This window comes from Salvelinus fontinalis, chromosome 23 (assembly GCF_029448725.1).
Source record: "Salvelinus fontinalis isolate EN_2023a chromosome 23, ASM2944872v1, whole genome shotgun sequence".
In the NCBI taxonomy this organism is placed as follows: Eukaryota; Metazoa; Chordata; class Actinopteri; order Salmoniformes; family Salmonidae; genus Salvelinus; species Salvelinus fontinalis.
In genome coordinates, this window is record NC_074687.1 from 44,425,190 (window position 1) to 44,437,440 (window position 12,251).

At 39.8% G+C, this 12,251-nt stretch overlaps 1 protein-coding gene across 3 annotated transcripts in view; it reads right to left on the reverse strand.

Annotated features, from left to right (window-relative positions):
* The window catches only part of LOC129821387 (inactive dipeptidyl peptidase 10-like), a 314,370-nt gene that overhangs the window by 42,165 nt on the left and 259,954 nt on the right, over nucleotides 1-12,251 (reverse strand). For all 3 annotated transcript variants that reach the window (XM_055879015.1, XM_055879016.1, XM_055879017.1), the window contains exons 10-14: nucleotides 8,838-8,935; nucleotides 8,611-8,734; nucleotides 7,732-7,770; nucleotides 7,411-7,518; nucleotides 7,080-7,171 (exon numbers count right to left, since the gene is read on the reverse strand). In XM_055879015.1, coding sequence (XP_055734990.1) covers nucleotides 7,080-7,171; nucleotides 7,411-7,518; nucleotides 7,732-7,770; nucleotides 8,611-8,734; nucleotides 8,838-8,935 — 461 coding nt within the window. The remainder of the gene's footprint in view (nucleotides 1-7,079; nucleotides 7,172-7,410; nucleotides 7,519-7,731; nucleotides 7,771-8,610; nucleotides 8,735-8,837; nucleotides 8,936-12,251) is intronic.

Below are 12,251 nucleotides of genomic sequence, written 5' to 3' on the forward strand. Positions count from 1 at the left end.
CACTCATGCTGCCAAACATACCCTCGTAAAACTGACCATCCTACCGATCCGATGTACTCTATACCATCTACTGCATCTTGCCATCTTTATGTAATACATGTATCACTAGCCACTTTAAACTATGCCACTTTTATGTTTACATACCCTACATTACTAATCTCATATGTATATACTGTACTCGATACCATATACTGCATCTTGCCTATGCCGTTCTGTACCGTCACTCATTCATATATCTTTATGTACATATTCTTTATCCCTTTACACTTGTGTGTATAAGGTAGTAGTTGTGGAATTGTTAGGTTAGATTACTCGTTGGTTACTACTGCATTGTCGGAACTAGAAGCACAAGCATTTCGCTACACTCGCATTAACATCTGCTAACCATGTATGTGACAAATAAAATTTGATTTGATCCTCGACTTCGGCAATGTCATTTACAAAATAGCCTCCAACACTCTACTCAACAAATTGGATGCAGTCTATCACAGTGCCATCCGTTTTGTCACCAAAGCCCCATATACTACCCACCACTGCGACCTGTATGCTCTCGTTGTAACGATCGTTTTCCTCCTCGTCTGAAGAGGAGCATGGATCGGACCAAAACGCAGCGTGGGTTGAATTCATATTTGTTTATTTAAGGAAGACAGAACAACTCTTAAACAAACTACAAAACAATAAACGACGTTAACAGACCTGAACTTGTGAACATATAACATGAACGCACGAACAGGAAAGAACACACGAATGAAATAACGAAACGAACGAAAAACAGTCCTGTGTGGCACAAACACTGACACAGGAACAATCACCCACAAACAAACGGTGAGAACAGCCTACCTTAATATGGTTCTCAATCAGAAGAAACCTAAAACACCTGCCCCTGATTGAGAACCATATCAGGCTAATTAACAATGAACCCAACATAGAAACACATAACATAGAATGCCCACCCAGCTCACGTCCTGACCAACTAAACAAAGACAAAACAAAGGAAATAAGGTCAGGAACGTGACACTCGTTGGCTGGCCCTCGTTTCATACTCGTCGCTAAACCCGCTGGCTCCAGGTCATCTACAAGTCTCTGCTAGGTAAAGCCCCACCTTATCTCAGCTCACTGGTCACCATAGCAGCACCCACCCATAGCACGCGCTCCAGCAGGTATATCTCACTGGTCACCCCCAAAGCCAATTCTTCCTTTGGCCACCTCTCCTTCCAGTTCTCTGCTGCCAATGACTGGAACGAACTGCAAAAATCTCTGAAGCTGGAGACGCTTACCTCCCTCACTAGCTTTAAGCACCAGCTATCAGAGCAGTTCACAGATCACTGCACCTGTACATAGCTCATCTGTAAATAGCCCATCCAATCTATCTCATCCCCATACTGTATTTATTTATCTTGCTCCTTTGCACCCCAGTATTTCTACTTGCACATTCATCTTCTGCACATTCTACCATTCCAGTGTTTAATTGCTTGATTGTAATTACTTCGACACCATGGCCTATTTATTGCCTTACCTCCCTTATCCTACCTCATTTGCACATGCTGTATATAGATTTTTCCACTGTATTATTGATTGTATGTTTGTTTATTCCATGTGTAACTCTGTGTTGTTGTATGTGTCGAACTGCTTTGCTTTATCTTGGCCAAGTCGCAGTTGAAAATGAGAACTTGTTCTCAACTAGCCTACCTGGTTAAATAAAAGTGAAATAAATACATTTTTAAAAGTTCATTGTGATAACAATGACATTTTCTGTTTGTGCTGTCGCCAACTCCTCTACAACATTCATTCATCATTCCATACATGCACATAAACTCAGCTACAACAAAAAAGTCCCTTTTTCAGAACCCTGTCTTTCAAAGATAATTCGTAAAAATGTAAATAACTTCACCGATCTTCGTTGTAAAGGGTTTAAACACTGTTTCCCATGCTTGTTCAATGAACCATAAACAACTAATGAACATGCACCTGTGCAACGGTCGTTAAGACATTAACAGCTTACAGACGGTAGGCAATTAAGGTCACAGTTATGAAAACTTAGGACACTAAAGAGGCCTTTCTACTGACTCTGAAAAACACCAAACGAAAGATGCCCAGGGTCCCTGCTTATCTGCATGAACGTGGCTTAGGCATGCTTAACAATGCAGAACAACAGCAAAGGACCTTGTGAAGATGCTGGAGGAAACAGGTACAAAAGTATCTATATCCACAGTAAAACGAGTCCTATATCGACATAACTTGAAAGGCCGATCAGCAAGGAAGAAGCCACTGCTCCAAAACCGCCATAAAAATGCCAGACTACGGTTTGCAACTTTACATGGGGACAAAGATCATACTTTTTGGAGAAATGTCCTCTGGTCTGATGAAACAAAAATATATCATGACCATCGTTATGTTTGGAGGAAAAATGGGGGGGCTTGCAAGCTGAAGAACAACATCCCAACCGTGAAACACGGGTGTGGCAGCATCATGTTGTGGGGGTGCTTTGCTGCAGGAGAGACTGGTGCACTTCACAAAATAGGTGTTATCATGAAGAAGGAAAAGTATGTGGATATATTGAAGCAACATCTCAAGACATCAGTCAGGAAGTTAAAGCTTGGTTGCAAATGGTCTTCCAAATGGACAATGACCCCAAGCATACTTCCAAAGTTGTGTCAAAACTGCTTAATAGGGGGGCGCTGTTTTCACTTTGGAAAACATCGTGCCCAAATTAAACTGCCTCGTACTTTATTCTAGATCGTACAATATGCATATTATTATTACTATTGGATAGAAAACACTCAAGTTTCTAAAACTGTTTGAATTATATCTGTGAGTAAAACAGAACTCATTATGCAGCAAACTTCCAGATAGGAAGTGAAAAATCTGAAAACGAGGCTCTGTTTCAGGGCCTGCCTATTCAATTGCCTAATATTTATCGATATGCATGCACTTCATACGCCTTCCACTAGATGTCAACAGGCAGTGGAAGGTGGAATGGGGTGTCTAGCTTGATCTGAGGTCGAACAAGAGCTCTTGGAATGACGTGTCCAGAATTTCCTTTCTCTACCTAGGCGCGGGAAGCACCTCCATATTGTCTTATGATATGCATTCGGTGTACACGGCTAATATCTCCGGCTCTGTTTTTATTTGATACATATTAGAAAAACATCATAAAGTAGGTTTTTTCAACCGAGTTTCATCAGTTTATTCAACGTTTATTGTGACTTATGGAGTTTTCCGTTCTTTGCGTCGAGAGAAACTGGGAACGTCATCAACATTGGCTAGCATTGTGGCACGAATTTGAAAGGAGAAAAGGACATTCTAAAACAAACAACGATTTATCCTCGACCTAGGACTCCTTGTACAAGATTCTGATGGAAGCTCAACAAAAGTAAGAACAATTTATGATGTTATTTCGTATTTCTGTGGAAAATGTTATTCCTATTCTCTGCCGTTTTGACGGGCGCTGTCTCGCAATAACGCAAGCTGTTTGTTATGGTAAAGTTATTTTTAAAAATCTAACACGGCGGTTGCATTAAGAACCAGTGTATCTTTAATTTGCCATACAACAAGTATTTTTATGTCAAGTTAATGATGAGCTCTTTGGTCAGATTAGGTGAGTGTCCAAAATAGCTCCGGACATTCTGGTGAATCTATGCTACATATTCACAATGTATAACCACGGTTTGCAGCTCTAAATATGCAAATTTTCGATCAAAACACAAGTGTATTGTATAACCTGATGTTATAAGACTGTCATCTGATGAAGTTGGTCAAGGTTAGTGATTAATTTTATATCTTTTGCTGGTTTTTGCGAATGCTATCTATGCGGTGAATAAATGCGGTTGTGTGTTTGGCTATTGTGGTAAGCTAATATAATGCTATATTGTGTTTTCGCTGTAAAACACTTAAAAAATCGGAAATATTGGCTGGATTCACAAGATGTTTATCTTTCATTTGCTGTACACCATGTATTTTTCATAAATGTTTTATGATGAGTATTTAGGTATTTCACGTTGCTCTCTGTAATTATTCTGGCTGCTTTGGTGATATTTTTGATGGTAGCTGCAATGTAAAACTAGGATTTATACCTCAAATATGCACATTTTTGAACAAAACATAAATTTATTGTATAACATGTTATAAGACTGTCATCTGATGAAGTTGTTTCTTGGTTAGTGAGTAATTATATCTATATTTGGTCGGTTTTGTGATAGCTACCTATGCGGTAGAAACATGGTGAAAATATGCGGTTGAGTCTTTGGCTATTGTGGTTAGCTAATAGAAATACATATTGTGTTTTCACTGTAAAACATTTTCAAAATCAGAAATGATGGCTGGATTCACAAGATGTTTATCTTTCATTTGCTGTATTGGACTTGTGATTTCATGATATTTATATGCTATTATTTACTTGTTGAGCTATGCTAGGCTATGCTAGTCAGCTTTTACTGATGAGGATGCTCCCGGATCCGAGATGGGTGTTAAGTAAAGGTTAAGGACAAGAAGTCAAGAAGTTAAAGCTTGGTCGCAAATGGTCTTCCAAATGGACAATGTCCCCAAGCATACTTCCAAAGTTGTGTCAAAACTGCTTTAGGACAACAAAGTCAAGGTATTGGAGTGGCCATCACAAAGCCCTGACCTCAATCCTATAGAAAATGTGTGGGCAGAACTAAAAAAGCGTGTGCGAGCATGGAGGCCTACAAACCTGATTCAGTTACACGAGCTCTGTCAGGAGGACTGGGCCAAAATTCACCCAACTTATTGTGGGAAGCTTGTGGAAGGCTACCTGAAATGTTTGACCCAAGTTAAACAATTTAAAGGCAATGCTACCAAATACTAATTGAGTGTATGTAAACTTCTGACCCACTGGGAATGTGATGAAAGAACTAAAAGCTAAAATAAATAATTCTCTCTCCTATTATTCTGACATTTCACATTCTTAAAATAAAGTGGTGATCCTAAGACAGGGAATTTTTACTAGGATTAAATGTCAAGAATTGTGAAAAACTGAGTTTAAATGTATTTGGCTAAGGTGTATGTTAAACTTCCGACTTCAACTGTATGTGTTTACTGAATATAATCAAGTGATGTCTGCTAAATAATCAAGTTGATTGCGCAGTCATATAGCCTCGGCACCTACATAAAGCTGAGTGACTCATTCATGGTTTTGGATCAAAATAAATATGTACAAACGTTCTTTCTGATAGACTTTAATAAATAAATGTTTTGGATATCCTGACCTGGACACCATGTATTATAATAGTCCATTATGGGATATTAGCAGGACAATAGACTCTTGCCAACACCTCTCTGTATTTTGATACTTTGTGCAAGGCAATTGATCAGCATTAAAATCTTTGTGGATGGGGCCTCCCGAGTGGCGCAGCGGTCTAAGACAATGCATCGCAGTGCAAACCGCGCTGCTACAGATGCTGGTTCCATACCCTTGCCGGTCGCGACCGGGAGACCCATGAGGCGACAGTGGGCTTTCGGTTTCTCTTCCTCTAAAAACAGAAATACAGAAATTCTAAATAACAAACTAGCTTTATTTACAAATGAGTAAGAATGTCTCACCCCATGTTCAAGAATGGCCTTTTTCTCGCTCACTTTCGGTAATTTGAAAACAAAATCATCTCAAAAATATTGTTATTTTTTAAACAAGCCAAAGAAAGTTGGTTGCAATTTCAGTTTAATCCACCAGATAATAAATAATAGAACAAATATTGTGGTTTAACTCAAATATACTAATTGATTTATTTTATTTTATTGTCTGTACTAGATTTTCTGTTCCCCCTGAAAGCCCCAATCTGCTCACTTAAATGAATAGAGATCCTGGTCATGGTGCTACAGTATGTTGTTACAGCATAATCAAAGTGAGGACAATCGGCGAACTGCTGTATACTTATGGTCTATTGTGAGCTGAAAATCACACCTTTCCAGTACTCCTCACCCCGCCCCAAACTCCACCCTTGAAGGCAGACCAGCAGAAAGAGAAACATTATCTGAGGGCAGAGATACGGGCGGCAGCTGATGCAGTGGTCCAGAGCCAGGCGGTATTGGCAGAGAGTCACTCATCATTGGCAGAGAGTCAGGCGTCATTGGCGGAAAGTCAGGTGGAGAATGACGCATTGAAGAGGGCGAGCAACGAGATGGAGTCACAATCCATGCCAGGCACACCTGTGAGCTCTGGAACTTCACCTCTGACAGGCAGAGTCAACATACCTGGCGGGTTCTTCAGCTCGTCGGTTCACCCTGACATTTCCATTCTGCTTCTGACAACAGAACTTGACCAACTGCTCACCAGGCACAGCAAGGGCCGTCCGGACCGTTATGCTGTTCTGCTATTCCAAGGATGTGTAACCGAAGAGATACACCGAATACCAAGTGGGATGGGTCCCGAGGCAAATGTGGCTTACCAGTGAACTTCCGGGTGTTCATCATTAATAGTGTGTCTTAGAAGTTTCTGTCCACGATTGATGCAACCCAAAAAGCATTGAAGGCAGAGTTAATGAGTACTTGAGGTCACCGAGAAAGTCTGGACATGGCCTGCTTCCCCTTATGTCAGGAATTAGAAACTTTACCATGTTTACCACAGTATGTACTGTAGGCCACGTTTACTTGTCAGATGGCACAGTAGCCTAATAAACAAATAGTAGCCTGATAAAAAAGCCCAACCAACTACCTCATCGCCATATTGTTATTTGTTTTATTTATTTTGCTCATTTGCACCCCAGTACCGCTACTTGCACACTCATCTTCTGCACATCTATCACCCCAGTGTTTAATTTGCCATACTGTAATAATTTTGCCACTATGGTCTATTTATTGGCTCACCCCCTTATCCTACCTCATTTGCCCACACTGTATATAGACTTTCTCTAATGTATTACTGACTATATGTTTGTTTATTCCGTGTGTAACTCTGTATTGTTGTTTGTGTTGGCTGACAATTAAATAACGTTCCACAGAATTCTGCGGCAGCCCGCAAGGTGTGCTGCAGTACGACGCAACTTTTAAAGGAAGAACCACTGTATGCACAATACCTGAATCCTCATTATTCATATATTATGCACAGCCCATGAAGAGACACTCACATGTTGTCGTTGCTCTCATCATAGGCCAGGATCTTAGTTACTTCCCAGTTCCCTGATGTAAGATGGCGGACTTCATTTTGATCTGCTCTGAACTGGAGGGAGGAAGGGGAACAGACACAGGAAATAAACAATTAGAAGAGTCATCTTACATATCTATAAAAACAACTTATTCATCATCATCATCAGCATGACCCTCACTTCTTGTTCTGTAACCACAAAGATATTACCCTCAGCCTGGTGGAAATTATAGCAACAGAACACTTTGAGTGGTAACCATGGTGACATGAGTGACCCCCATCGGTTCAGTAACCATGGCGACTTGATCCTATACCTGTGTGGTGAACATGGCGATGTGATGGAACTCTCCGCGCCCGCCTTGCTTGACGGGCACCGTCAGGAAGAATCTGCTGCCGTCCCTGGAGAACACTGGTTCCTGGTTCTGCATAAACACAGCAAACATTTTACTTTTGAGTGTTATGATCATTACATGACCACAGAGATTGTGTATAATAGACTAGCAATATTCATGTGTTGGCATTTTAGGCCAATCATTACCAATGTGCACAATAAAGATCTATTGAATTAAATGGAATGAAACTTTGATTTGATATGTTTGACCATGACTGACTTTACAGGAGTTAAAATGTTTTACCTGCTTGGAAAGCCAGAGCTCTGAGGTCTCCTCATGCCTCTGAAATAGAAAGACCAAAATGTTAACAGTTAATAGCATGTCCCGTATTAACCAATTTACCATTCCACAAGACAGCTCAAAGCCCTTCAAAATCATCCAATTCCCTTTCTTCCCCAATACTTTAAAATGCCAGAATTTGTGCTCTTTCATTTAAACCCATTGCAGACAAGGACAAAAGCCCTGGCAGAGAAGATGAGTCCGGGCCCAGGCGAAGCAGCTTCTTGGCTGGAGAGCCTGTTTGGTTGTGCTCTAGCCATCTGTGGGGCCTGACCCTGGAACAGTAAAACTGAACCGTTTCCCATATACTGCCACGCTTTCCCCACAGGGGACTGCTGCTCTGCCCTGTTCCAGACAAAGCTTATAATAACACTCTGCAATCAAAACAAATCGTGGGAAGGATAAATCTTTACTTTCGTGTTCATGAAAACAGTTCTATGAGATGATAAAAGCTTCCCAGTAAAAAATGATAGAACAATGAATGTGATTTATAGTGTGTTTATCTGATAAATGCCACGAGATAATCTTCCTCTTCAAAATGGTGGGTAAACAGAGCGTGGGTACACCCCTTTAGAAGCACCCTTTAGCATACGCAGTAAAAAGCACACCAAACAACACAACAGGTGCTAAGCCCATACTGTAAACTGTTGACATAGAAATCATACAGTACTTTCAGATGAGGCATTCGAGTAGACAATCTCTTCCCTTTGGTACAGTAGCATATCAATAACAGTCAGTGCATTGTCTGCTCTCTCCTCCCACTGCCAATATAACAATATAATATGACCCCCCCCCCCCCCCCCCCCCCCCCCCCCTCTATACACAGAATGCCATTCTTCTCACCTTAACACAGGCTCCTGTGGTGGTGTCACACACGGTCAGGATTGACACATTCTGGGCCCGGCTCATCCACCTGACCGTTGTCTTGGTTTTACTGATCCACTTGACCATGGCTACATAGTGCTCCCTACGAGAGAGAACAACCACAGTTAATATTGATTGAAAATGACCTTGTCTCTCCAAAAAGAAAACTTTCCAAGATTTGTTTTCAATATCATTATGTATCACACCTTATTTTGAGGCTGTCTGGTGGTGTGAGCTCCTGTGTATGGGTCGGCCCGTACAAATTCACCACGTATAACTTCACTGTGGGGTTTGGTTGGCCCGCCTGAAAACAGAGTAAGTATTTTAGATATTGTAGCACCCCTACATATGATAAATCAAAGATGAATCACAGAGAAAAATACCACTCATTACAATCACCATATAAACTAAGCTAAACATTGTATAATTCCATTGTAATTATGTAGAGCAATATTATACAGTGTATGTACGTACATATTAACCCAACGCCAAAACATCCCCAAACAACGGATGATAATAACAAACACATAAGAATCCTTTAACACATGCCCTAACAATGAATAATAGCTACAGTAGGTCATTACACAATACAAACTGATTTCATCGAATGGTGATACAAATGTTGGTAACGCTTTACATAAAGTTGCCCCTATTACTATTTAACTACACCGTAAAAAACAGTAGTGAAAACATAGTACTACATGGTGTTACTATGTAATTACATGGTAGGAAGGTTGTAGCGCTAGCAGTTATTGCACAATTTGAAATGTGTATTTACATATCCACTTGCTGAAGGTTACTCCGCATGTATTTGCTGATGTTATTACACGTGTTCTTGTTCCACTATGTAACTAATGTTTTGTAATTACACACTTGAAAGTTACCTGTGAATAACCATGTTAATAACTCAAACCAAAATGTGACCTTTTTACATGGTGCCACTGCCATCGAATACACATGCAATACCAGGGTTGATAAATAGGCTAGGGTATGTTTGCAACAATTGAACAATTGTCATTAACTACCAGTCATTTTCAATGAGTTTATTTCTATGTTATGACCTGGCTCAAAGGCTATCCCGAATCAAATGTAATGTAAGAACAATCTGTTTTAATAGGATATCCTTGTAATTATCATGTACCTAGCCGGGAGCAAGCAACTTAATGTAAAGTGAAACCCAGTAGGGTATAATCTTTATAATTACCATGTAGTTAGAATATAACAACTTTTGCAGACTGAAAATAGAGGAGACTGGAGAACATTAGTTACATTCTACTTCAAATGTATATAGCATTAACATCCAATTCTGTAATTACAATGTTGTTACAAGAGATATACATGTATTTATAATGTACTTACCCAGGAGTAAGCATCTTCATGTAAAGCGAAGTGAATTGTCTTATGACTTTGTACTTACAATGTACATAAGGAGGTGGGCAAACTTTTTTTCAGGTGACTTTTCTTCAATGGATTTGCCAAAGATTCATATTCACAACCATTCAAATTCAATTCTCCATTTCAGACTCAAAGCAATAACTATGTTAGTTAGTACAAATAAGTAAGACAGGGTGGTTGTCACGCCCTGGCCTTAGTATTCTTTGTTTTCTTTATTATTTTAGTTAGGTCAGGGTGTGACATGGGGAATGTATGTGTTTTTGGATTGTCTAGGGGTTTGTATGTTAAATGGGTCAGTGTCTTGTCTAGGTGTTTGTATGTCTATGGCTGCCTAGATTGGTTCTCGATTAGAGGCAGCTGTGGTTCATTGTCTCTGATTGAGAGCCATATTTAAGGCAGCCATAGGCATTGGGTTTTGTGGGTAATTGTCTATGTAGAACGTTTGTAGCTTTTGTATTGCACTTACGTTTGTAGCTTCACGGTTGTTTTGTTTCGTTTTGTTATAAGTGTTCGTTTCGTGTTTCACTCATCTCAAATAAAAGAGATGTATTTTTCACACGCTGCGCCTTGGTCCACTCATTATCCTCAAGGCGATCGTGACAGTGGTAAAGCAAGCTAGCTAGCATTTCCCCCTTATTCATTAATGTAGCAAGCTTGCGAGGATGAGTATTCAAACACAGTACTGTCTCCCTCCGGCAGGTTGCATTTTTCTCATTGTTTTGTCCAACAAGCAACTTTCACATGCGCCGAATACAAAAGGTTACCGTGAAATGCTTACTTACAAGTCCTTAACCAACAATGCAGAATTTTTAAAAAAGTAAGTAAGAAAATATTTGTGAAAAAAATAAAGACAAAAATAAAATAACCTGAAGTAAGAAAAAAATAACACAAGAAAATAACAATAACAAGGTTATATACAGGTTATATACCTGTACCGAGTCAATGTGCGGGAGTACAGGTTAGTCGAGGTAATTGAGGTAATATGTACATTTTGGGGAGTAACGGATTCCATCCAATATGTTACATGTAAGGGTTACAAAAAAACGGTAACTGTAATTGGTTACCTCACCAGCAAAAATATTGTAATCAGATTACAGATACGTTTGAAAAACTAGATGATTATTTCCAGGATTAACTTAGAAATTTAGAAAGGATGTTTGTGAAAAATAATCTTTGACACTTCTCTGTTTTCTCAATGACAATCAAATCAGCATTGAAAAAAGGCACACGTTTAAGTTTGTTCCACCTGAGCGAGTCTGACCACAAGGCAGAGACCACCATGATGACACACCAAATGGGTTTGATAGATCGCGGGAAAAGAGCTACAGTCCAAGCTAGGTCTTCCAATGGTGCGACTGCTGTCGGCATCCAAAGATTATCCAATTTAAATAAACGCTTGGAGGTAAGGATGACAGCAGTGGTGTAGTCTACGGCGATACTGATATCACTTATTATTGATATCTACATAGCGCATTGATGTGAATCACACTGCTGCTCTCTCATTTAGCTATTTGCGCTTTACGGATTGTGGTTGTTGTGGATGGCTGTTCACAAATCTAAATGGGTATTTGAACCAAATTATGGTTGAATTCAAGAAATTTAAGCTGCTCATTGTTTTTGAAACCAGTGGACAGCCAGTGAAAAATGCGCTCTTGCAACAGCTGCATAGTGCGGATCCAAGCCTATGGAATAAAAGTGGGGCTTTTATTGCTCAATCGACTTCATGCTGATAAAAAAAAAAAATAGGCCTAATGGACACATGCTCAAACTCGCACACTTTTGATAGACTAAAGGGACAATCTGTAGTTGCTACATCCATTTTTGGACTTAATGTTGATATCATGTATAGTCAGTCCTTGCATCCACAGCTCTGTCTATTAATCTGAGAGTGGTTACATTTCTCCAGGCCCATCCCTTAGATTTGTACCAAAACAGAAGCTGGGCAGCCGTTTTGTTATTGTTTCTTTGGGGGAGCTGCATATTATCAAGATATCAAAGTGTCACCAACAAAAAGGTAAACAACAGGCCTATAGCAAATGCAGAATATTGCATTCATTCAGCGCTTTTTAGTAGTGCTCAAAGCATGCCATTCCATGAGCGCAGCGTTTATTTTTTCGAATCAGTGAGCCCAATCAGTTCTCCATGACAACAAAATCATAAACAACCAAGTAGGGCTGGCTAATAAATCCTTAGTTTTGAGTTTATGCTCAGGTAAAACAATTTGG